This window comes from Notothenia rossii (assembly GCF_949606895.1).
Source record: "Notothenia rossii genome assembly, chromosome: 9".
NCBI lineage: Eukaryota > Metazoa > Chordata > Actinopteri > Perciformes > Nototheniidae > Notothenia > Notothenia rossii.
Window position 1 is genome coordinate 18,602,957 of NC_136907.1, and position 27,776 is coordinate 18,630,732.

At 41.3% G+C, this 27,776-nt stretch overlaps 2 protein-coding genes across 2 annotated transcripts in view; one reads left to right on the forward strand and one right to left on the reverse strand.

The window, feature by feature from the left end:
- Nucleotides 1-27,776, forward strand: part of LOC307017776 (uncharacterized protein) — a 307,460-nt gene that overhangs the window by 76,996 nt on the left and 202,688 nt on the right. The window lies entirely within an intron of this gene.
- The window catches only part of LOC307017775 (polypeptide N-acetylgalactosaminyltransferase 10-like), a 71,569-nt gene that overhangs the window by 13,673 nt on the left and 30,120 nt on the right, over nt 1-27,776 (reverse strand). Inside the window, exons 5-7 of the mRNA XM_079647549.1 lie at nt 16,691-16,876; nt 7,898-8,081; nt 4,810-4,927 (exon numbers count right to left, since the gene is read on the reverse strand). Coding sequence (XP_079503675.1) covers nt 4,810-4,927; nt 7,898-8,081; nt 16,691-16,876 — 488 coding nt within the window. The remainder of the gene's footprint in view (nt 1-4,809; nt 4,928-7,897; nt 8,082-16,690; nt 16,877-27,776) is intronic.

A 27,776-nucleotide genomic window follows, 5' to 3' on the forward strand; every position in this document is an offset into this window, starting at 1 on the left:
ACGCCTGATGAGCTGATTATATGCAGCTGCGGAGTGAATGTATATACACCCAGTCTTCCTGAAAGAACTTGCGCTGAACTTCATTTAAATCTTGGAAAAAAAGATAGATAACACAAATTTAAATTTCCCCACAAATAATAAATAAACACATTAGCCATATTACCATGGGAAATGGGGACACAGCAAATAAATGCTGCCATCACATCGAAGTTAGAGGCCTTTGCATATTTAAAACCAGTGCCAAATATGTAAAATCTGTAAAGTTTTTGTAAAACTACATTAACAAACTCCAAATGGCCACCAATCTGCAGATCACACATCAATTTTACAAAAGATGTAACAAAGATGTTTACACTGCCGACAGTCATTATTTCAAACAGTGTGAACACATTTAATGCAGAATGCTCGTTCATTCATTTGTTTCCCTCGACCACGATGGATGCCATCGTATGGACCGGTCACTGATGATAGCGATATTCATGTCCTTTTCAAGCACTTATTAAGCATTATTGATTGGGGTGTGGCCAAAAGTGCGATATGCTTCAAAATGCAACTGACAGAGAGCAGTGCTTTTGTCCTGTGTTTTTACACTGTGCCCGTGGATTTTATTTTATTTCAAGATGTTTAATTACGTCACTAAACTCCTTGAAAAGGTCCTCTTCCTTTTCTCCAAGGTACAGGACAAGGCAGCGGATGGCTATAGTTCTCTGCGTACTTCAATTGTATTGTGCTATTTTTGAAAAAGGAAAAAAAGAGAAATTACCTAAATTAATATATTCTGAATGGGTCAACAACTTGCATTTCAATAACAAGTCTAAATAACGATCCTACTGTACCTCAAGAAGCATGTCCTTGATCTGCTTCACCGAGATTCATTTTTTAATAAAAAGTTATATCACAATAGTAACCAAAGTATTTTTACTCTCACAGTAGCCTCTACTACTTTGTATCCTCTCACAGAACTATTCACAGTTCAAAGGCTGCTAATTTTGGTCAAACAGCAATTTGCCTATACAGTGCAACTGCAAGGCTATCTACTGTATTTGAATGACAAAAGATGACACTCACCTTAAAATGTCCATTGTATAGTATTTCTATTTGTCTTAACTGTCGGAACTTGTCCAGGCATGTTAAGTGGGAGTGGACTTGAAATCCTTAACTCAAGGTGTAGAACAATTAAGTTGTCAAGCCAATTGCATTACTTACAACTAGGGCCGGGACTCGATTAACATTTTGTATCTAATTAATTACAGGCTTTGTAATTAATTAATCGCAATTAATCGCATTTTTAATCGCATATAAATATTTGACCTGAGAACAGTGAGAAGCAATTTTTTTTCACATGGATTTTAGTATACCATTGAATAATGACTGAATACATAAGCTTAAGCAACAAAACATTGTTTATTTTTTTCAAGATGGTACTTAACCAAGACCAACAGAAAAGTGCAATTTTTGCCATAAAGTGTAGCAATAGCATATTTAGGAATATAGTACATTTCAGAGATTCAGGTAGCCTATAGCTAGGTAGACCTTCTGTAAACTATAACACTTTGTTTTTTAAGTAAAACACAATACTTTCAAGTACATTCAGAACATTGGAAACCCTGACTATTAGAAAACATCTCTCTGTTGCTTCAGAGGCCATAACAGACTTTGTTGATTTACCAACAGTTGATTTAAAAAATCTAATACATTTCAGTCCAACTCTCTCAATAACCTTGGCCAAAACAATAAACAGTTCAACATAAAGTGCCAGTTGCACCAACAACGTAATAAATAGTTCAACATAAAGTGTACCATTTAAATAAAATAAAAAAAGTGCCAGTGATTGACCTCAATCCCTCCTATTCTTCCAATATCCTGATGAAAAATAAAATCTCTCTGTTGCATAGGCCACTGTTTGATCAACGCGAATTGGGTGTGGGTCCTTGTACTCCGAGTCGGGCTAACGTCCACGCTAGCTTCCACGCTAGCTGCTATAGGTTTTGCATTGAGGGGATACTTGAGGCTTGATGTACTGCGGTGATATGCAAATTCCTTTTTGCATAATTTGCAAACAACCGTGCTCTTATTGACGCTTCCATCCGTCCGTTTTTTAAAACAAAATGTCCCATTCACGGGGCCAACCAAAGCGGTCTCATCAGCTTCTTCGTTCACGTTTGACTATTGTTCACTGTGGTTTGTTGTTGTCTGAAGTAATGAACGTTAGTTGGTGCTCCAGTATAATCGGTACCCCTGAAACTCATCCAGTGAGAAACGTTCAGCGGTGCAAAAATAAGTGCGATTAAAATGCGTTAATTTTTGTGTAATTAATTAATCTTAATTAACGCGTTAAAGTCCCGGCCCTACTTACAACTTGAATTTTGTTTTAAGTAAATTAACGCAGAAATCAGAGTTCAAATTACACACAATATTAAGTTGATGTAATTACCAACATTATTACGTCAACACAACTTATAAATTAATGTTTGCAACTTAAAATGTTTATCTAAATCAATTAACATTTTTATCTTGCAACCATGCATTTAATTAAGTGGAGGTGAAAGGTCGCCTGAATTCGTTTTTAGAGTGTAGAGTCCAGCAGGAATAGGCTATTGTGGCCTTTTTATGAAGCCTTGTTTAAAAACTCCTTGCTTCCCTATCATTTGAAATGTTTCTAACTTTTGGCACCACAACCAGAACGTCTATGAACTCAGATCACTCAAGTGGAGCTCACCCTATAGAGAGAAACAACAGAACAACAGAATTCACTTCGACTGCATGAATAAAACATATTGCTGCAACACAAAAATCCATCATTGACTTAAAATGCAACTTGAGCTGTGTCTATTGATGTTTTTTGAATAAATAAAACACAAGCACATACAGTGTAATGTTTTCAATGGCTCTGGTAATATGGTTGCTTCAGCTACTTGAATAATAATGACCTAACCAAAGTCAGGATGAAACAGGAGTGTAATGTAGGTTTAATTGTTGATTTGTGTGTTGGCTTGGTTTCATTCTAACTTGATAATAACAGAATGTAAAATAGTCCATTAACTTCGTTTTTTTCCCATTTGGACGGTTTGAAAGTGTATTAATAGAAACAAGGATTGGAAAACCAGTGCATTTTCATGGTAGCAACAATCTTTTTTCAAGCATATCACTGGCTAATACTGTAAGGTTGATCTAAGTAGCCTACTATGTATCCAAACCTTTGAATGCTACAGAAACGAATACAAAAATAAAAATCATGTCATTTGTTCTTGTATGCTGTAAGAAAAGTTTTCTTCTTCCAACAGTAGCTTACTTTTACTCTTTTTTTAGCTCCATCCATAGAGGTTTAATTATTTCTGCCCCCAGAGCAGCTCTGTGTCTGATGATGGACAGAACTGAAACTCCTATCTGCCATGACGATATAGAAAATCCACCATCAGTTGTATGCCTCGCTCGGCATGTGAGGTCATATTGCCACTGGGCTCTGTGTGCCTGCATTTCTGACATGAATTCACTGTGTGAGCTGGAAAGGCTTGATGTTCCCATAGCAGTGTGACCAGGATGGAGCTTTAGATTAGCTGAACCAATGAGGCGATTGTGTTTCATATGCCAACAGAGGCAGGCTGTCCGTGGGAGCAGGAGTTTGGTTGTAAGGATTATTATGAAAGCCTGTTAATCTCTTCACCTCAGGAGACTGGGTGTCTGCTCTGTATCATCTAATGGGGATCTTAATAAAAAAGGACACCAAATTGAATATCTGTGGGCAGTAAGTAGGGTTAAGAGGCACAGCTAGACATGTGCTGATAGCAAAATTGTATAACGTGATAATCATGGCCAAAAGTAATAACCTTGGTATGGAATATTATCTCAGTAATTACTTTTTACAAGATAAAAAGCTTCAAAACATATATTAATGATGTGATCCACCGCAGCTATGGCTACATTTTGGTTAGGCTTAGGCACAAAAACGAATTGGTAAAGGTCAGGGAAAAATTGTGTTCATGGTTAATAAAACCAGTAGGAAACAGCCAACCCATTATAAATTCATTATTTTGCTAAAAATAATACAAGTATAAAATAAGAGTGTGTTTTTGGTGTACATTTGGAAACATTCTTCTGTAATGAGACCCCAAAAAGTAAATTGTAAGACCTCAGCTATGCAACAATGCATGCTCTTAATACAATGAATGTTTCTATAAAAAAGTTTCATTTTATTTTGTCAGGGACAAATAAGGGACCTTCAGTGTATTTGAATCAGTCATCATATTTTAGTCTTCTTTCAGCTGTGTCATTGATTTTGTCATGTTTTACGAGCTACTTAAAATGTCAAAGAAAAATTGACCAGAGGGATGAGCAAATACATTTATAGTAGAACATTAGAAATAGACCCTCAAAAACTAAACAAAGAGTGTCCTTGTTTTGCAAGTACAACAAACGGCCCGAGCGAAGAGAAACATGAAGCTTTCATTACCTCTGCCAAGGTGATGTTTTTGATCCAGTTTATTCGTCAACAAAGAACCCATTAAATAGTTGAGTGGATCTCAAACACAAAATATTTTACACTCAAGGAGACGGCCTTTGTAATGGTCTGCACACTATGAGTATCGTTGCAGTTATAGATGTGACAGAAACCAAAAGAAAGGAGCATGATGTTATTGGTTCGAGAAACTTTCTAAGGAGACATATTTTATTATAATTAAGTGTATGACCCTGATGAAATTACAGAGAGCTAAACAAACAGGTAGAAAGATGTTGTATTTGTAGAAAACATTCATTTGTAAATCAAATAAGTATGTGGTGTGTAGCCTATCGATTTGATAACGTGTTTACCTTGAAGGAGATCTCGTACTGTTCTCCTCCCCAGATCTCCAGACCAGTGTCGTATCCTCCCAGCTCCCAGAACCACTTCCTGTCCACAGAAAACAGTCCACCTGCCATCACTGGTGACCTGCAGGAAAATCACAACAGATTTGTAAAAGGCATCTAAACCATTTACATTACTGCTCTACTGATCTGCAGAGCGGCAACATTACCTTCCACTTTTCACTTGCCATATACATTTATAAATGTAAGATTTCCTCACAATCTACTGCAAGACTACTTTGAAGCTCAGGACTTTATCAGAGTCATAGGAACAAAGATGGATCAAACAAAACAAGAAGACAATCCAAAATCAACCTTAAAAACGTCCTTTGTGTTATCACAACTGAAAAAGCTGTGAAAAAGAAAAAACAACGATAGGTGCTCAATGTCTCAATGATTGTATAGTCTAATGTTACCTATTGTGATTTTCTATCACTGAAAAGAATGGTCTTGATACAGAAGAGGATTAGGGCCACATTATTTATTTTTTTGGGAGGATTTGAAAAAAAAACGTTTTTTTTTGTTCTGAGAAAGAAATCCGGAATTCTGACTTTGATCTCAGAATTCTTTAATTTTCCTCAGAACAAAAAAAAAAGATGTTTGTTTCAAATCCTCCCAACATTTCTTTTAATGTGGCCCTAATCCTCTTCCGTATCTTGACAATAAGTGAAACCAAAAAGTCAAGAAAATTATTTCTGTTTCAAAATATTACTGTTCATATTGATAAACCTAAAAGCTCCCGACAAACCAAACGATTGTGTCCATTAGTGTTGCTCCAAATAGTTCCTCCTGAATATCATTTTCTCAGATTTTCATTGCAATATGTTCCCAATTTTGCTTACATGGTTTTATATGCTTCACAATGAATTAATCTTAGGTAGAATATTGTATTGTGCTTCATGAGTGTTTTTTATGCATGTACCCGTATGTATTCTCTTTGCTGTGACTATGTTAGAATCCATTGTAGCTGTTGTAAAGCCAAGTCTCCTGCAGAATACAACACACACACGAGACGTTGAAAGCAAGTCAGAGTTCATGTATTTATGGTGGCCCAATTTCTAACCAGATAATGAAGATGCACTGAACAAAGCAGAACCAATTAACCCACTATAGAGCGCTGTGGCTTCTGTCTGACAAGCTCTGTGCCGCTGAGTGCACGGCTTGTTAGCTGTTGTATCGCTGCTGTACTTCATTGCACCTGCTGCTCCATTTATTCTGCCTCAGGTGTGCTGTAGCTGCACACACACAGATGTACTCTTATTTCTTGTAAGGAAACCACCTATACTTCCAGTTATAGTTCCACGAGAAACAATCATAAATCAGCAAGTTGTGGTTTTAGTTGGTTCCAAACCTCTGAATTTTCTATAAATCTACGATGAAAGACAATGTCAGTTATACATTATTAATAGGTTTCTATCAAGTACATGTATGTTTTTTGTTGTAGAAACATTACTGTCAGGCAATTGTAATAATTTTTTTCTATGCATAAAGTATATCGTATGGCTGCAAAAACGAAGATAAACAAATCTGGGTTCTTCCCATGCCTCATGAGCACTGAGCACAGACACTGCTCCCGTGGTGATAATAGCCAGGTATATGCAGTTTTCCTTCTCCAAGGGTGAAGAGGATTAAATGAATCCAACAGGGATTACAAACACCTCTGTACTTCCCTCTGGCATTTTTTCAGTTTTATTTCTACAACATATCCGTGTCACACGCACACTAATATTGTATATTCAATATCAGCATATTTACAGATAGGGATTTACAGGGTTTGGTCTTGATTAGAAACAGCAGCTACCATTTTCCAATATATGTTATGCTGGTCAAAAAACGTGAAGCCTAAAAAAAGGGGTTTGAGTGAGTAAAACATTAATATGACAAAAAGAAACATTTGATTTAATCATGTCTGTTTTAAAGTGCTGGATTCTCAATGGCTGAAATATTGTTCTGCGTGGCAGCTGCAGTCAAATAACACAGAAGTTATTGACTTTGCCTGAAATAACAACCCATTGCATTACAAATTGGTCTAGATCCAAATTGGAATACATTTAAGCACAAAGGATCAGTTTGAAACATTGCAGGGGAATGGACTTAACTACCGCTGAGACATCGTGAAGCAGAGTAAATGAAGCTAACAGCTTTAGAAACGTTTTGGGTTGTGTTAATTAGAAAAGCTCACATTACATTGACAAAAGCAACACACTGTGTAGCCCTAATTACCCTCAGAATGATTTTATTGTCGAATATCCCTGAAGTAAATCAAATTTCACTCTTTAAATGTAGGTATATTGTTTTCCATAGGACACAAACAATTGTTTTCTTCGATCCACCCTTCCCCCACTGCAACAACTACACAATGGCAACAAGGGGGTGAAGGCCATATTGGGACATTTCATTATCTGTTAGTAAATAAAAGTGATTTGCTGTTACCAATAACCAAGTACACACAATGCAAATGTTACATAGTAATAAAGCAACAAAAAAATAATCACAAATGGGCATTTGCCACCTGTTTGTAGTTGCTCCACATGGAACATGCTGTGGCTGTAAGTAGGAGCATCACTAAGCTAAATGTTTAATTCATGTGTTGACACAGTGTCTACAGTAAGAAGAGCACTGCAGTGCAGGAGTGAAGTGGTTGCTCACGGGGTGTTTGACTTCCACTGAACTGAGTGTTGGTTAGAGCATAATGGATTACCCCCCCTGCTGGGTTCTCAGATAAAAGGTAAAAAGTAATCAAACAATGGCTTTCAGCCTGTCCGCACCAACTACACACATCTGTGACATCAAGGTAAGGGAGGTAGGGGTGCATTAGTTGACAACTTCTTCTGTACAGCACACCTATTAAGTGCTACAGATGTCACATGCATTAAATGACTCAACGCTATGACAAAGAGTACAGTGTGTTAACTCAAGAAAAAGTTATCCTGGCGTGAAAAAGATAACAACAGCAGAAACAAGAAAAAGAAGGGATCCTCAAGTATAATCGTTAGGGGGACAATAAAATGAATTATCCTATAACTGATAGACAAAACACACTCTTGTTACTCACTCGAACGGTTCACTGGGGTCGTCCCCTTGCAGCTCCGGAGGGATGGGTATCCGTTTATAGTACATTTCCCAGTCAAACGCCCCTCGCATGGCATCCCCTGCCTGTGTGTCATAGCCGAAGTTGTCATGGTCGATCACATCGATCATCGGACAAACGATGATCTTCCTGTTCTGGGCGATTCGGTCTGAAAAAACACAGTTTGTTCAGCTAATGTGCAGGGCATGGAGTTGAGTTAGTAGTCTGGTTAAACAATTATTGTTTGTTGTTTTTTAATAAAAGGAAATTCCTGAAGAAAAGCAGCCAGGGGCTTTGTGAAAATATCATGGTCAAGGGATTTGGCCACATAGTAGTCATTATCACTACACAAAATATAGCATTTTCTTGACCTTGTGTCCAGCATAAGGCCTTGATTGATATATGCTCTTTCAACTTTATTGTGAATATAGAGATTGAAGGAAAACTATGAGAGGCCGTCTAGCTCACAACTCATACTTGGTCTTTCAAACAATATCAGAATCTCACATGTACACCACCAGACTCTTTCACACACAGTATCACACCGTCTTTAACGTACTGTCATTTCCTCCTTCATTTACTATCAGACTATCATACATAAATAACTATAGGTTACTTACGTAACCCCAGTTCTCAGAGTAACATGAAGTGAGATGTCTCACTATGGGATGCGCCTCAATGCGTATGCAAACAGAAGCATCAATCTCATTACGCCAATCCTGATTGGCTGGTGATCTTGACATCTACGTCAGGGAATCCACCCACCCTTTAAGTAGCTTGCGCTACGACGCAGCGTCATTCAAAATAAGCACCTATTCTCGCTTCGCCTTAGCAAGAAGGGCCGTCTGGTGAGACATCTCACTTCATGTTACTCTGAGAACTGGGGTTACGTAAGTAACCTATAGTTCTCATTCCTAACACTCCGTTTGATATCTCACGATGGGATATTGAAACTCCTGTATTGCTAACCATGCTTATCTCGAAAATCACCAAAACAACCAGAACTTAACAGGTAGAACCCTGTCTCAACACGGGCCCAGCACTGCGCGGGCCACACTTGGAGCAGAGACATCTAATCTGTAAAAGCGGAAAAAAGTGAGCGGTGAGGACCAGCTCGCTGCTGCACAAATGTCTTGGATGGAAACACCCTTGAACAAAGCCCAGGATGTAGCCAGTCCACGAGTAGCATGAGCACGCAGGCCCGTTGGTCCCTACAAACCCTGACTTGTATAAGCCAGAGCAATCGCTTCCACAATCCAGTGGGAGAGCCGTTGCCTGGTAACGGGCTTGCCCTTATGAGGGTTAGCCCAGGATAAAAAGAGTTGGTCATTGCATCAAAACTCTTTTGACCTGTCCATATAGCTGCGTAAAGCACGGACTGGGCATAGCAAATTCGGCCGCTGTTCCTCAGAGGAACACAGTGGCGGAGGAAATGCCTCAATGTCAATGGGGGTACATGAGCCAACCACCTTAGGTACAAAGGCAGGGTTGGGCTTCAGCAACACTTTCGTTTGCCCCGGGGCGAACTGAGTGCATGAAGGATGTACAGAGAGCGCATGAATGTCACTGACTCGCTTGGCAGATGCCAGAGCCAGTAACAGCACTGTCTTCAGTGACAGGTGTTTCATGTCAGCTTCTTCCAGGGGTTCAAATGGAGGTCGAGTGAGCCCATCTAAAACCACTGCCAAGTCCCATAAGGGCACCAGTGGCCTGGAAACAGGGAGGAGCCTGCGAGCCCCTTTCATAAAACGGCAGACCAAGGGATGGTGGCTAGCCGTCTTTCCCTCAAAGCTCACATGGCATGCAGCAATAGCAGCCAGGTACACTTTGATCGTAGAGAAAGCTCTGTGTTTATCAATTAGGTCCTGTATTAATGATAAAATCACCCCGACAGGACATTGAAAAGAGATGTGTCCTTTTTGAAGGCACCACTCCTCAAACACCCTCCACGTACAGTCATAGAGGGACCTGGTGGAGGAAGCTCTTGCACTCTGAATAGTGTTTATCACCTTCTGAGGGATCCCCCCTGTATTCAGGTTATATCACTCACGGGCCAGGCCCATAGTGCCAAGCGCTCTGGGTGTGGGTGAAAAATCGCCCCCCCCCGCCTGAGACAGTATGTCCCTGCGTAGCGGGAGCTGCCACGGTTGCCCGCACAGCAGCTGATATATCTCCGCCAGCCAGTACATTGCAGGCCAGTGTGGAGCTATTAGGATCAGTGTGTGGCGTTGTTCTCTCACTCTGGCCAGAGTTGGGGGTATCAGAGCCAGGGGTGGGAACGCGTACAGAAGGACCGGAGGCCAAACGTGCGCGAGCGCGTCCACGCCTAACGGTGCGTTTAAATCGCGCATTGAAAAGAACAGCTGACACTGAGCGTTTTCTTTTGATGCGAACAGATCCACCGCGGCCCGGCCGTAACGCACCCACAGCTGACTCACAATTATTGGATGTAGAGTCCAGTCTGCATATAGTGGTACACCTCTGGACAACAGATCTGCTCCGAGGTTCATCACTCCTGGTACGTGCGTCGCTCTCAGAGAGAGGAGACGTCCGCAGCTCCATAAGATCAGTTTGCGTGCCAGCATGTGTAACTGGAGAGAACGCAAACCCCCTTGGCGGTTTATATACGATATTGTGGTCGTGTTGTCTATCCTCACAAGGACATGATATCCTCTGAGAAAAGGCAGTAAGCGTTTCAGGGTGAGGAACACCGCTAAAAGCTCCAGATCATTTATGTGTGACCGTTGGAGGTCTCTGCTCCAGAGACCCCTCACAGGTCAACCAGCCCGTCAGACATGCGTCTGTGGTGACCACCTTCCGCGATAGGACAGCAGCCATAGGCACGTCCCGTACTAGAACATTTGGGTGTAGCCAGTGGCGCAGTGCCATTACGCATTTCATAGTGACCATCACTCTCCGTGCGCCATGACGCACAGGGTCCAGTCTGAGGGCAGCTACCCAGCGCTGAAACTCCCTCATGTGTAAGCGTCCCAGTCGTACCACCAGGATGGCTGACGCCATGAGCCCCAGTAACCGCAGACATGATCTGAAGAGAACATATTTGCGTGACTGGAAATGAGCGAGGCAAGCCCTGAAGGCTTTCACTCTCTCTGCTGACAGGCGGGCTGTAAAGGGCACTGAATTCAAGCGTAGGCCCAGGAAGAGTACAGTCTGGGCTGGGGACAACATGCTCTTTTCTGTGTTTATTACTAAACCCAGGTCGAGCAGGTGTTTTACGAGGACATTCGTCTGCATAATAGCCTCTTGCTCCGACTGTGCGAGAAGGAGCCAATCGTCCAGATAAGTTGCCAGGCGAATACCCGGTTGTCTTAACGGGGCTATCGCGGCTTCCGTACACCGTACAAACACTCGTGGGCTGAGAGACAGACCGAAGGGAAGGATTCTGTACTCGTAACAGACACCCTGAAAGGCGAACCTCAGATATTTCCTGTGTAGATAATATACTGGGATGTGGAAATACGTGTCTTTCAGGTCGACTGATGTGAACCAATCGTTTTGGTGCACAAGACGCAACAGAGATGTGTGAGTGAGCATTCTGAATTTGTATCTTTTGAGATATTTGTTCAGAGCCCTCAAATTTAGTATAGGCCGAATTCCGTTCCCTCCCCGTTTGGGAATGAGGAAATACTTGGAATAAAAGCCGCTCTGACTCTGTTCGGAGGGTATTATAGATATAGCCTTCTTTTCTAGTAGCGAGAAAATCTCTTGCTCTAGAATATGGGCCGACTCTCCCCGGGCTTGCGAATGCAGAATGCCCGAAAAGTGAGGGGGTGTGACAGCGAATTGGAGTCTGTAACCCCGTGCTATTGTCTTGAAAACCCAAGCAGAATCTGTGAGCATCCCCCACTTTTCGCTTCTCAAAGCGAGTGGAGATGTCACATCCCTGTCGTCTGCCCTCTGTGTCTTTATTTGTTGCGTTATGGGGCCCTCTAGTGTCTGAACACGGTGGTACCCCAGGTTGACAACCCCGGCCGATACTGCGCATGCGCGTGGCGGTGATGCCTTCACAGCCCCGTCCATCGTCCGACTTCTGAGAGAGGCAGCAGCCACTCTTAGAAGGGGGGTAGACGTCAGACTGTTTATTGTTTTTATTGTTTTTCTTTTCATTTTTATTGACTGCGCCCTTGGCTTTAAGCCTGGAAATGAAAGTGGAAAATTATTTATTAAGAAACAATAGTGATGACATGTGTTTGTGTGACTTAAACGAGCAGCGGAGCTTTCTGTCTTTGATGTTAAGTCCATTTCCCTCATGGCGCGAACTTGAGGTTGACGTTCTGACATCACTCGAGGCGGCGGGAAGATGGGGGCATGGTTCCCCCCCGGAAACACATGAGCATCCAACACTGGAACGTGTTCTGGAGCTGGAGAACAGGGAACTTCCAGCTCTTTTATCGAGGAGAGGAGGCTGTCAGGACGCCCTTTTCTTCTTCCTCGTCTGGTGGCTGAAAGTCTGGACCGGCTGTGCCTGAGCGGCTGCTGCCGGAACCGGAGACTTTCTTGGCCTGCTCCTCCTCGCCTCGTGTCTGGGATGGAGACCCGGGTCGGGTTGTGGCCTCTGCTGTATCGGGATCTTGAAACGGGCAGGACGTGAGGCAGCCTGAGCGAAGGACTGCCGCGGGGGCGTTGAAGACGGCGGCTGGACCCTTCGGGGAAGACAAAGCTGGAGAGCCTCATCCTCCTTCTTTTTGGATTCACACCGCTCCTGCATCGAAGCTAGAGCGGAGCCAAATATGCCCTCGGGAACAATAGGCATGTCCAAGAGGTCCTCTTTTTCCCGGTCTGGAAGGTTCGTCAGGTTAAGCCACCTGGCTCTCTCCTGTACCACCATTATCCCCAGTGCTTTGCCCGTGGCTTGGACTGCACAGCGCTGCACACGGGGGCAAATGTCCGTGATCGCAGGCTCAGGTTTGTTCGTCATGTCCTCGCAGAGCTCCGCCTGGTAGGCGGTCAGCAGCGAGGAAAGGTTGAGCGCCCTGGCGGAGAAAGCTGCGGCTTTATAGGCTCGTTCGGTCATTGCTGACTGGAAGCGGTCTGCCTTTGCCGGTAGCGTGGGGTTCCTGCTCGGTGCCAAAGCCAGGCGCGGTTGGAGGTGGGCTGCCACCAGCGGCTCCATGGGCGGCATGCGGAGCCGGCCGAGCTTCTCCATGCCGTTGCGGTTCAAAGAGGAGGCACCCTGGATTGGGGCCTTGTTGCTGAAAGGGCGGTCTCTCCACGAAACCGACACCTCGTGCAGCATCTCTGGAAAGACTGGGAGAAGCTGCCTCTTCATCCTTGCTGCTTGGGGCAAGTTCTACCCCCTCATAGCGAGATCTGGAGGTCTCCTTGGCCACTTCAGGCAAGGGGATGTCCAGCCTGGACGCAGCGCGTTGGCACATGGCCTGCATGTCCATACTGAGGCAGGGCAAAGCTGGTCTGCTTTCGCCCGGGGGAGCGGACATCGCCTCCGGCTTGGCAGCCTGGGCAGATGAAACGAAGATGTCATCTTCGTGCTCATCCGAGTCGGATAAGAGGAACTCAGAGGCATCCTCTTCATCCTCCTCCATATAATCCAGCTCTAGGACATCCTCCGCGGGTGGAACCACGGTGAGGTCCAGTTGGGAGCCCCAGCCTGACACAGCGTGGGGCTCAATCTCCGCGGCGGTCGCCACCATGTCCCGATTGCCGGCCGGCGAATCAACGGACATGAAGGGGTCCTGTCCCGACAGGCTGGCTTGGCGCGCTAGCCGTCGGCGGAGGCTCTTGATGGTGAAGCGGGCACAATGCCCGCATGAACCGGGGATATCAATAGCTTCCTGGGCGTGTTCCAGCCCAAGGCAGGACGAGCAGACCTGGTGTGAGTCCGTGCCCGAGATCTTAAACCCGTAGCCGCAGAGCCGAGCCTCAGAGCGTCCGACTCCTCTGGTGTGACGGAGAAAAGGGTCCATCCTCGTTTGCCGGGGTGTCGGCGCGGAGGGACAAGCTAGTAACACGTATGTTAACGAAAAAAATCCAACCTTATCGTTATTCCGAAAGGTAAAAAAAAAACTATGGGGTAGATTTTTCTTTAAAAAATATTAACTGGTGTACTAATATCTTTCTTATCTCCGTCTCCTCTGGTGTGAGGGAGAGAAGAGTCCGTCCTCGCTCGCCTTGGTGTCGGCGCGGAGGGATAAACTAGCAACAGGTATATTACTGTTTGAAGAAAAAAATCAAACCTTACCGTTATTTCCTGGTCTTTTTAATTTTTAATGTCAAGCATTTGTGCAGATAGCATGAAGTAGAAAAGATCGCCGATGCTAATGTAGCGTGCCAAGCCGTGCGGGGCCCGTTTTTGGTTGCGTTTCCACTTGGCCTAGTACCGGCTAGCGGGTCCTAATTCACAGTTTTTCTGGCCCCATAAAATCGAGGTTCTAGGGCCAGGAACAACCAGGCTGAGTCGGGCTGAGTATGCTAAACTAGAGAGAGAATCGCTGGCAAGGGGGCTACAACTACAACAAGATGAACATATTTGACCGTGATTTAATTGTAATACACGTTTCAAAATGATGCCGAAGTAACAACATACTGATACCGGTTAGTAAAAACCATGAATTAATGCTTTGACAAGTCTGCAGACAGACGGCAGGCAAAAAAACTTTTAAAATGCGTGTTTTCTAAATGGAGATTGGCTAAGCTAACGTTGTAAATGCTCCGACGGCCACACTCACAACAACGGCCTATACAGACATAAATAAACCAGCGACTGTATTCGCCATGACACATTCTGTGGTTTGTACTTGTTTAACTTTTGTCTAGTTTCTGAACAGATATGAAGAGCTGTGAGCTCTGAGGTGCTAACAGCTAATGGCTGTGTTGTTTTTCTGGGGCTCTCATTGAAGATGACGTCACGGCTCCGCCTACACTGCGTTACTATAGATACTACCCCAGTTCCTAAACCTTAGTGGAAATGCGCCATAAAGTGAGCCAGTCCTAACGAGGCTAACTTGATCCAGCCACTCCTGGTCCTTTCATCAGACGGGAAGCGAAAGAACGAGAAAGACCCACTGCTGGTATGATAACAACCTGGTACTAAGCACACGGGCATCTTGTTAAAGTTATCTTATCTTAGCTATCTCTTATATTTAGCGGAGGAAAACAATTATGACATCACTTACGCGACTCTGGGATTTGTAGTCTTTCTAGTTGCGTACTTTTCATAGTCTTATATTTCAACAGTTTTATGACAAACTGTGACTTTTTTGACATGGAAATTATTTTTTAAGATTGACAAACATCATATGTGTAATTCGTGGCACAATTCAAACGGGATCGAAAGATATGTTTTCTCTCTCCATTGACTTCAATACATAATTTTTCCGAAATAAGGTCCCATGGAGTAGATGGGCGTGACTTTGCCACTCTATAGTTTCACTCCGTTTGAATGTCAGTGGACTGCAAATAATTCAATAAAGGAGCATGGCTGCTCATTCCCTGGCTCTCAAAATAATTTGGCTAACTCTGTTAAAAATCAGTTTTTATTAAAAAGTACAGGCTGCATATGTGTTCTCAGCCTTGGATAAACTTGGCATGTTTTGGGATGTGTCTGAACCTCTCTTTAGTGGTTTAATAAAACAGATATTTCAACGTGTTTCTACTTTGTTCATGTACTGTTGAGGTTAATTTCAGTAGTTGTGTGCAGATAATGTATTTACAAAGTGTGAAGAGGAGGCAACTTCAGAATAGGGAACCTGTTCAGGTCCATTAGAGTCAAACTACTAGCTTATTGGTTATAAACAAGACTTCACTTTAAAATAGGGAACATATTATTTAATAAAAATCTCATTTTAAGTTATTTAGACTTAATTAACACTTATAGTTTCATGTCTTGTTACATAAGAATAGATCATAAGTGTTATTATTGGAGAATTTATTGTGGTATTACTGCCTTATTGGGCCCATATTGAGCAGAGCATATTAAGACCAAAACTCATGTACAAAAACTTCCTTACTTGCAATAAATAAGCACCAATTAGAGGGTTATTGAGGAAAAACTCTCAACTAATGACCTATTACTTGTAGAATATGTTCATGTAGAATAAGGCATTAATAAGTGTTTTATAATGACTAATAAAGAGCCAATATACTGCTAATATGCATGTTCATTAACAACTAGTTGATGGTGAATTTGTTTACCTTAATATAAACCTTAATATATGTTACCAAAAGTTCTTATTGCAGCTCAGATGTAGCTAGCAGTGCTCTGAGCAGCTTCAGGCTCTGTTTTCAAGGCTTTAAACCAGTCAAATAATGCATATTTATATTATATTTCCTGTTGGATCAACCTGACTTCCTTTTAAAGTATACTCTCTTACAACCAGTACAATGTCCTCTCACACTGTCATAATCTCTCAAAAACACAAACATTGTCTTTCACACGCTATCATTCTCTCTCACCAACACTAATATACCCTCATACATACTACAATTCCTCTCTCACATACACTATCATTCTCTCTCACATACACTTATATACCCTCAAACATACTACAATTCCTGTGTGTGTGAAAGAGAGTATGATTGTGCGTATAAAAGTGTTTAGCAATATGTATAAAATAGTTTAATGGTGTATTTGTGAGATTCTGATATTGTTTGAGTATGAGTTGTGAGCTAGACGGCCTCTCATAGAAAACTACCAAGGATGTAGATCAGCTGGAAAAGCTTCACATTGTTAACTATTGTAAAAGCAAATTTAATTCACTAAATCACTTTGTATGACTGATGTGGTTTCGTATTTCTCACCCAGCAGTGGTGGAAGCCAGTTGGCGTTGGCCTCACAGTGAGAGTCCAGGAAGGTGATGACTTCTCCTTTAGCAGCACCGGCTCCCAGCAGGCGAGTCCTGATCAGCCCCTCCCTCTTCTTGGTCCTCATGATGCGAACTTTGGGCATACGCATCATGTATTCCTCCAACGGCAACTTCAGGTGCTCTGTAAGGGGGGGAAACAGGAAGAAGCTCATCAGTCCCATGTTCAGTGCTGAAAACAATTGTTTTGTTAAGTCGTATTTTTGCTTTGGTGTGCCATTTCACTTCTTCACAGCTTAACACATCAACTTCAATAACATTTGTGGTTTCACAGAATACTGTTGGATAACCAACAGAAACAGATGTTTCAATAAACCACATGGACAAGGATAAAGCTAGCAAACAAACCTTGGATTCGAAGCCAACATATCTGTTTGCTTCAATGTTTTCAGACTGTTATTGAAGTGTGCTGCTACATGATGGACTTTGGTTGTATGATTGTTTACTGCAGCACAAAGTGGTGGATGTACAGTAGTCCTTATTTATCTTAAACTAAATCTGGGAAATTGTAGTATTGTTCCCAAACAGTAGCCCATACCACAATCCATTACATTTGAATAAACCATACATAATGGGAAAAAAATCATCTAGAATGTCAGAGTCATAACTGATTACCTGCATAAGTAGAACTTTGGATTAACTTTTCTTTAATAAAGTGTGTCCTTTAAGTTGAACTTAAAACATAGATGTTGCATTGCAGTGTTTACTGCAGCAGCCTGTAATATACTGGCAACCTTTCTATGGTGCACATTGCCTTTTGTCGAATGCATGCTGGCATTTGGGATAGGCTCCAGCCCTCTGTGACCCTGCACAGGATAAGTGCTTTAGAGATATGGATGGATGCCTACTGCAGTAGCACTGAAGGACTAGTCAGGATGGGGAAATCTTTAAAAAACAAACGCAGCTGACACATTTTGCAGGCCCCCTAATGTCTTTCCATTACTTGCATTTGGGATGTTTACATTGTGAGAACATTAAACTGTACAGTAGCACTTTAATGTTTTGGCTCTATGAAACCTGATGTACTTATATGATTCTGTTTTCTTCAAGGTTGTATCTTCCTGGTCGAATGTACTTATTGTAAGTCACTTTGGATAAAAGCGTCAGCTAAATGCAATGTAAACTGCACAGGCAATGACTCAGACTGACAAGCTGCAGAACATTGTTGCTTCATTGATGCAGTACAAATGTCTTTAAATAACAGATACATGATTTATAGTAATATTCCATCAGCTAATGCTGTAAACAGCCGACATGTATTTATTGCCGAGATTGACATGTACTGATTAATGACCAATCACATTTTGCTTAAAGGAGGAAAGACACACTAATCAAAGGGAATCAAACAAACTTGAAATGCTTGCAGAGACATGCTGCAAGCCTTCTTCTAGACAAACTGTATCCAATACAAGTAAAAAGGTTTGTCCAAATGATACCTTTCTAGTGTAAGCAAGGGCCCTATGCCTGCATGTGTAATCAAATCCTTTCCATCACTGTAATCAAGTCAATATCTATTTGAAAAGTTCAGCTCTTATTTGTCATAGGAGCAGGTTGACTTAATGGTCTGCCTCAAGAGAAGAGTATTTTTTTTACATTAAGGACTTTTCTCTTCATGTTTTATTGCGCTTGAGATAAAGATTTAAAGGCTATATAAAATATTAAAAGGGTATTGATCTCCATCTTTCGGCTTGATGGTCATAACATATTTGAGATATGTTTTTGGAAGGGAGCTTGTTTTAAATCAGGTTCTCCGTTTACAGATGCAAAGCTTTATTCAAGAATTAAAAAAGTCTTGTTTCCCCACTGCAATATATGTGTTTTCTTTACCAGCCCAGGTATATTTGACAGTAGCTTTGAGTGTCTGAACTTGGTCCTCTTGTTAAATACCATGTATCTTCATGTTTGTCCTCTTGTTTTATGTTATTAGGGGTGAAAATGAGTTTGTTTTTGTACACTAACATTTTATTTTTGAAGATAACAGGGTGAGCCCTGAGTGCTCTCAGTGGTTTGAATAGAAATCATTCCTCAAGCAGTCAAAACATGAAATGTAACTTTGACAGGTTCTTTTGAAAAAGCCCCAGTACTGCCTGTCAACAAGAGCAGAGAGAGAAACTCTGAGTTTGAAAAGTTGACCATCTAACTTTTATTAACTACATCAGACTGAGCTTACATTTGACAGTAACATATACAAAGTGCCCTGAGAGGAATATATTTTCTGAATATAAATTCAGACAAACTTCAGCAGGAGGGAAAATAACTGTTCATTTGTTGTCCTTTTGTAAAGGAGGGAGAGTAGTGCTGGATAGAATTTTAAAAATGACATGGAGGAGAACATTTCCCTCCATCTCGGTATTTTCACTCACTTTTTTATGGTCAAAGTAAAACATAAAGCGTCGACAGGGATGAGGAAGAATACATCAAGGTCAACAGGGAGGATGTGACAGGAATCATTCGTTCTGACCTCAATACTTATCTTTGTTCTCCAGAAGTGCTTAAATAGAAGGCTGTGATTTAGATACCTTATTGTTCTCTCAGTTGTTCATTTAATTTTTTCTGTAATGTATACTTTTTTTAATTTTTACATATTGGCTAAAATCATGCTATACTAGCTTCTAAGTAAAAGTCGAAACAGATTAATGGATGTTTATCCTTGACTTGTTTTTTCAAACACGCTTATCGCCACAAAATGTGCGTATCCCTGATTGCAGCATTATTTGAATGACACCTTAAGTTTATAAAGCATAATGAATCAGTTAGTTGCTACAAGCTAAAATGTAATTGTTCTTTTTAGGAATGCACAACACGTTGATGCAGGTTTAGTGTTGTTTAACACACTGAATGAAAGTAGCCTTCAATATAAAACTCAATTCTGCAAAAAAGCAAACTCAATAACCTTCAAGCTGATTGTTTGTGATGCTGTTTAATTGTATTATTCTTTTTTTTTTATCTGTTACAACATTCCTCTATATCACTGCATCCAAACAAATTCCAGCTCTAATCCATCCCTCCATCCCCAATTTCAGATGTATTTAAAGTATTTTTCTCTGCTTTATAGATTTTCTCTGACTTCAGTGAAGGTCAGTGGTGTATATTTTCTGTTGCCGTGTTTATTGTGTTGCACAGCAGATGACCTACAAGCTGTAAAGTGTGACATTGCAACAAGGGCGGAAGGTCTCCGTGAGGTCGGCGCCAAACTGCGTGGAAAAGGCGAGCTGTCTTCCCTGGATGTTCCTGCAATAAATCAAGCTATTAAAAACTGACCACTACGAGCCTGACTCTGTCTCTTTGTAAACGAGCACCCTACACAAAGTGATGCTTACATCATCCTGTTAATGACAGGAAGCAAGGCAAAATTAATCAAGGAACATTCACCCTGAGTGTCTGGAGATCTTGTATGGGGATAGGTGAGGGAGAAAGATCACAGCATTTAATTATGATTGGTTAGGTTTTGCTGAATAAATTGGAATACTGCTCTCAATGTTTACCAAAAGCAAGGAGACAATTAATCACGCTAATGAGATCGAGCTGATGTTAGCAAACACATTAGTCTTTATTAAAATGTGAAGCAGAGGATATTGGAGGGCTGAGGCATCCTGGATGTCAGGGTCATTCCACAGCGTGGAGTAGTGGGATGCATCGGGTGAATCGCTCCCCAGGTCGGTGATCAAATCCAGGCAATTTATTCAGAGCGGACTCCACTGGAATTCCCTGCCTACCATTCATCTCTTTAAGTTTTTCTTCCTCCCTGCAGGCCGTCACTCACACATTTCTCCTGTGGACGTTGCCTGAGCTGCCCGGCCTTCTTTCATCTACTCAAATGGGGCCGTATTCAAACATGAATTACTGGTTAACATATGAAAGGCATGACAGTTGGCCCCAGGCTCCTGTCAAAGTGTCTGTGTGCATTTAAAATGTCATTGATAAAATGTGTTTTTAGCTTCTGCATGTCCCGTGAACTGAAATCACACCGTCTGTCTGGACTGTTTAAAGGAGTAGTAAGTCAATTCAGGTCTTTGACTACATCACAAGCACCTTAACTGAAAAATGTCCTACTAAGCATGTGTCGACTTTTTACATAGCCGTCTTAATCCTCTCCTTTGAATAACAAGTCCTTATAGCTAAAATGACTGATTAAGCGTTCTGAAAAGACAGCCCAATAGTTTGAGGCAACTAAATATACCTTTTTAAGGTATGAGAAGGATCACCTTTACTTTACAAGAAACCAATGCTGACTTCTACTTCTTTAGTTCTTGTCCTTGTTCCACTTTTTTCTGCAACAGGAATAAACATGCATTTTATAGGTTTTATTTTTCTAAATGATAATGTTTACATATACTTTAAATGTGTCCTTTAATGGGCCTTACAATATGTTAAATCCTTGTGCTATAAAGGGTATTAACTTATGTTAAAATCTGTTGAGAGATTTCCATTTCCACCACACACCACCTGCACAATCCTCCCTAATGCATTAATTTTGCGTTAAGACACAGTGGATCCAACATGGCACACTGAGCACTGTTCTGGCAGTGGTGGATTAATCCCAAGATACTCTGGCACGCAACCAAGGACCGGAGCTGCTCGTTTATTCCCTCAGCAAAATATTATTATGCCCTTGTGAACTCAATCACAATACGTCAATTTTATTCCTGAGGCAGCATGAATTTTTGCTTCTATCGTTAAAAAAAAGGTTCTCGAGGGAGGAAATGTGCTTTCCGTAGGTCATTGTACCCTGCATTGTGAAGAATGGCAAGTACATTGGGTTAGGGAGGTACATGACGAACCAACAATGTCTAGTTTTGGCATATTGCATATACACCTCAGTTTTGTTATGTTCATTACTTCACTACGACAGTTCAGTAACATTGCATTGTATAAATGTTGAATTGATCAATATAACACTCACTTTTCCAAGAAGGAGTGGACCAACTGAGTATTGGCAGGACTATATTGCAATTTAAAGGCAATCATTTGACCTGAGGGCACTGCCAAAAACTCCTTATGTCAAGTATAAATCCAGCTTTGGCTGCAAAACGCCTCAGTGTTTGCTGGAGGTTACAGATCGATGAAGCATATAGAATCACATCATCCACAACACCAGAGATGCAATACTCTGGAAACAGGGACTGAGACCTTCATGTCTTACTTGCTAGTAGGGTCCATCTATAATAAACACAAAAGACATGGATGAAAAGGATTAACCTTGACAGAGATCAGTGTGCTCTCATAAAATGAATTTTCATTAAGGTGAAATGGCAGTGAGCTAAGAAGGACCATCTCTCTAAATGACATCACTGTTACACCATGATCAGGCCACAACCAGATTAAATCAATACAAAACCAGAACAATCTTAATAGAGTTTGTTTGCACAAACAGATAACGTGTGCATTTAACTTTTACAGTGAGCGAACATTTTCCTGAAATTCAGAGGTGTTAAAGTAATTGAGACCAGCTGCCAGCAGAATCACAGGGGAACTTGAAAAGCAGCCTATTTTATCAAATGTTTTAAGAGTTCTTCTCTTCAAGAAAATACTTCTGATATATTATGATTTTGGATGATTCTGATTCTGAACAGACTAAGGCAGGATACACAGGAAAATAACAAGATTGAACTATGTCGTGATGCAAGTCTTAACATACAAGGTCTAAAGAAGGAAGTAAGTAGATAAGGTGAAAATAGAAAACACTATAAATGAACATCTGACCTTTGTGAGTGGGTGATTTATACATGAATTGTTTGGGTAGTTTCAGCTCAGTTTGAAATAATGTCTGCAGCCCCATCCTACAGATTCTACATCACACTTTATACAGAGGGGGGTTTAAGTTATTCCTGCATGTATTATGCTCTGTAAAGCTCAAGGCCCTGATGGCCTGTGGGGGCAGAGTCAGATATTGTGCTCTAAACCACAAAAAAAAAGCGTATACTAAGCTCTTCAGATGTGCTACCTACCTTAGCGTGTGAAACCACACTTAAAACCATGTTGCCCCTGATCATCTCAGAATTGTAGCAATTGTATTCACAATTACAAAAGTTTCACTGATTTTAGATATGAATGTTTGAGAGCACATCACACTGCAAAGTTCAAACCCATTTTAAATCCCTCTCGTTATCCTGAAGTTCTAGGCCCTTTCTAAAACTACACATAAAACAAAATATGCTCGAGGAAAAGGTTTACAAAGCGCAAAACAACAAACTGTAGAGGCAGAAATCCTTTTTTTAATTTGTGAGGGAGTGAAAATGCAACCTGATTGTTTTTGTTCGACTAAGATTTAATCACCAACTTCATCTAATTAGCCAACTGTGTATGCGGTTAAATACACTGAAGTCTAGATTGGAGACAGGTGAATTTGCTCATTAGCTTTTAAATGAAGCTTGCGACTATTTGATTGGTCATAGCAGAGACCAACGAATACAAGCTACAGAAGACATTGTTATTTTTGTCCTCACACGTTATTCATCTGGTCCTCTCCTCCTCAGGAAGTCGTTGAATCGATCACTTCCGACTGATGGCTCAACATCTCTAAATGGCGACTCTTAATTAGCTCCTTTTGTCCTCTGTCTCCCTCTCAACCTTCCTCTTCATATTACTCTCTCCCCCGTCTCCCCGTCACACTTCACTGAGCACCATTATCTAATTATCTCCCTACACCCTCAGTCACATACACAAACAGATTTACGCACACACACACACACACACAAACAGATTTACACACACACACACACACACACACACACACACACACACACACACACACACACACACACACACACACACACACACACACACACACACACACACACACACACACACACACACACACACACACACACACACACACACACACACACACACACACACACACACACACACACACACACACACACACACACACACACACACACACACACACACACACACACACACACACACACACACACACACACACACGCTGGCATGAAGGAATAAAAATGCAGAAATGTTTTTCAGTCTTTCTGTAATGATGAATCTGCCTTCGTTTCTCGCTTTTATTGAAGACGTTCCACAAATTGTCTCCTATCTCCTCGATCCAACTTTCCATCATGCAGATGGTTCTGCTGCTGGTGTTGATAAGACGGTTCAAAGTATACTCCAAATCGTTGACAGCAGCTTTCTCACGCAACCGGAGCAACTTAATCATAGATAAAACTGTGTAGAAATGAAATCAGTTCATTAAGTACCCATTAGAAAGTGTTTGCAAACATGTTTATTTAAACCAAAGCCCTTAACATATTGTGCCTACTAATTGCAAAAGGATAGTAATGTCAGTTGTTTAAAAGGTATGTCAGTCATTTTATTCCCTGATGAATCCTAGTACAAATGTGATTTTTATTAACGTATCGATATGTATATGTTAGGACAATGTTGAAAATTGCAAATGTCAATATAGTTACTTTGACAATAGTCCTCTCCACGCTGAAGATGAGAATTCTGAAAATTAGGCCAACATGATATAGGGAACAATCCAGTAATGTTGTCTGAGTCGGGACTTGTTTGTGTTTCGATGCAGTGATCACCCCGCACTATCATATATTAATAAATAAATACAATGGAGTGAACTAGTACCTCAAAGAATGTAATTGCGAAGGAGACATGTTTGAAAAATACAGACACTTAGTAAAAATCTGTTTAAGGCAGAAGAGAGATCTGACAAACACTTTGATGCTCTCAGACTCCATTAGTTGCATTCCTCTCATATTTAGCCATTAGGATTCTCGGCATTTGTTCACAATATGGTGCAAAAGTAACAGCATAGTAGTAAATAAGAGCACTGACTGTCTTCTTATCCTCAACATTGAAATAGGTGCAAAAAAAGTGCTCCAAAAGAATCTGAGGTTGGCAGCACTGAGTGCCAGCACTTGCTGAGATAACTATCATTCTGCTTCTGAACACAATGAAATCTGTTTGCTTCTTAAATGTGAGACATATTTCTGCACTATTAGCAGTGGACCATGTGGTCAGCTCTGTGCTGGCTCCAGGTTGGAGGCTGTGCTAATTCCTGCTGGGAGCCATGCTTTCTGACCACCAAACCTCCTCTTCAGCTGACTGGGAATGCATCATAAGTCACTCTGCATACGAGCAGCATACTGGCCACTCCTTAGTTGAAATGAAGTATTGCAGCCATTTGCTCAACTGATCCCATCGGGGAGCAGAATATAGGAAATGAATTGGGCGATCAATCTGCCAATGGCAGGCTTCCATCAAATGATTGCTGATAGCACCATGAACCCAATGAGTAATTACAGGCTCAGTTTCAGGCTGTGATTTTATGACACAAGTCTCTTTCATTCTGACATTGATAACAATCAATATTATTGACAAATACAACAAAAATAATGGAAAAATGTGTCCAGTTTACATAAAATGCAAAATTCACTTCAAATTCATTTACGTTTCGTTTGTTCCAAATACGAATGTTTATACCAATTATGGCTATACTGTACACAGCTTGTTGCAAGCGGCATTAATTGCTTGGCAAGTGTACTTGAGTTTACTTCTAATGGTTGCAAACGAAAAATAGAAAAATAGAAATATGCAGCTAAATACAATCTGTGCAGAAGGTAATATATTTTACTATTTTATTTTATAAGTAATTGAGCCTTTGCAATTTACTAATCGAACACAGTAAAGGCCCTGACACACCAAGAAGTCACCAGAGAACTCGACTGTTGCGTTGGCGTTTTCTCCTGCGTCTTGGCCATGTGTCGCACTGGAACACACCGCAAAGACTTCAGCCGAGTACGTACGAACTGCGCATGCGTGAGTGGCAATAACTCTCCTTACCAGCAGGCGGCGGTAGTGTGTATTCGTCATTCAAAAGAGGCAACAACCGGAAGACAGAGAAGAAGAACAGACTACGTGATATAAACAAACAACAAATAGCGTGTGCGTTCCATTTTCACTCTCGTCCATCGAAAACATATTTTGTGCGGTACTGGAGCTATCAGCCATTGGAGTGTTGCTTGTGGAAGACATTCTCAAGCAACCGTTTCGCTTCTCATGCACTGATTCGCTCGCTGAACAGCCAATCAGAGTGATTTCTTTGTCCGACTGCCTGTGGCCGACGCACGGCCGATTCAACATGTTGAATCGGCCGTGCGTCGGCCATGAAAGGCCAAATAAGGCGTGTCACGGCCGACGGTGCGGGACACACCAAATTGAGTTTGGGCGACAGGGCACTCTTCGTCGTCCGACTAACGAAAACGGCCGATTTCGGCCTGGTGTGTCAGGGCCTTTAGACGTTTGTTTTGATGTATTGGTATTATATTCCCTTGGAATTTGGCCCTTATTGGCCTCCATCACAATTGGGAATCCAAGATGGAGGAACAATTCCAAAGCCCCAATTTAAGCACTAAAGGATGATTATTTGCTACTTTTTACTGATGGAATGTTTCTATTTGATCAACTATTCCAAGTCCATAGCATAAGGGATTGGTGAAAATATGAATAGTGCAGTTACTGAACTCTGTGAGTCAGATTTAGGAGATGTGTAGATCCTATCCGAAGAAAAGCTGATGGAACATATGAGACTCCAGCATGAAGGCACATACTGTCAAGCACAAACTTTTATCTTACATAAAAGTTCCCTCTTTACGCCTCCTAACATCTTCTCTTCTTTGATGTGGAGAGGAAGGAGGCAGCTTTCTATTATTTTCTATTTCTGTGTGACAAGTTACAGCTACTTTCCCTGCCTCGTCTGGTCATAAATCCGTGAAATGACTTGGGTTCCATCAGCAGAATTCATTGCTCAACCTCCAACACTAAGCTGGCAGACACACACAAAAAATGTACCCGGTGTGACCATCTTAACAGAGCAGCAGGCAAGCTGTGGGTACCACTGAATTATTGTAATCACGTTAGAAGAGTTAGGCAATAATGACAATCATTTGACGATAAGCTTGACTCTGACTTGACTTATTTTTTTTAGTTAGGGCATTAGTCTTCTCTAAACCCAGATATTAGATATAATCTTAGAAAATCCAAGGTGATTATCTTTTTTGCTGCTTTTGTAATATTGATGGGGTTGGATTAGGGTTAGGGTTAGCCCTAAGTGTGACAGATAGAGGAAAGGTAAATTGGTATTTGACATGGTGTATGGTGGGTTTAAATTTAGATATTTCACAATTTCTAAGGTTTGTTGCTGTATATGTGGAGAGAAGTAGAAACAAGGCTATATATTGTTGTCTTAAGCTTTTATCGCAGCACTTACTCATTCTCTGAATACCAGCGTTCATGCTCGAGTTTTAGAGTAAGAGAGAGCTAATAAGAGAGACTGGGGGGCATTCTACACTGACATGTTGAACTGGCCTCAACAGAAACCTGTAATTAAAGGAAATATGAAGAAAGTGTGAAAACCAGGAGGAAAGGTGACAGTGTAGTGAAAGACTGAGTGGGTTTTATTATTTGATCTATAACACAACAGAAAGGTCACAGCATGTAGGAGGGAGCGGGGAGGCACTTCATTGCAAAGTTGTAATGTACCAAAGGGTGGAAATTAAGAGAAGAAAAGGAAAAGGAAAATTCTGCCAACAAATTTCCACTGTTATTTGAAAGCAGGGGTCAAAACTGCTTTGTATTGGAATACAGGGAAGTTGGGTACATTTGAATAATCGAGAAAAACACCATAATAGTGCTATAAACACTACTAATAGTAATGTATTTCTTTAAATGGTCAGAACTGGTATGTGTGTGAAAAGGAAATAGCTCATTCAAATCCATCTGGCCCGAGAAGGATGTGAACACCAGATTTGCATTTTTCCTGAGGGACCAATCTCTGGTGAGGATTAAAGGGGTTCATGGCAGATATTAAGCACAGCTGCTTTTATTCGACGCTATTTTAAAATGTTATTTTATATTTGTGAGCTGGTTCTTTTATTTGGAACAGTAAATAAAACATGGAATCTAGTTGTAAAGTCCCTAACAAAAATTGAACACAACCAACAAGCGGAGTAAGGAGCGCTGATGTTTACATGACCTCATTGGTTTCA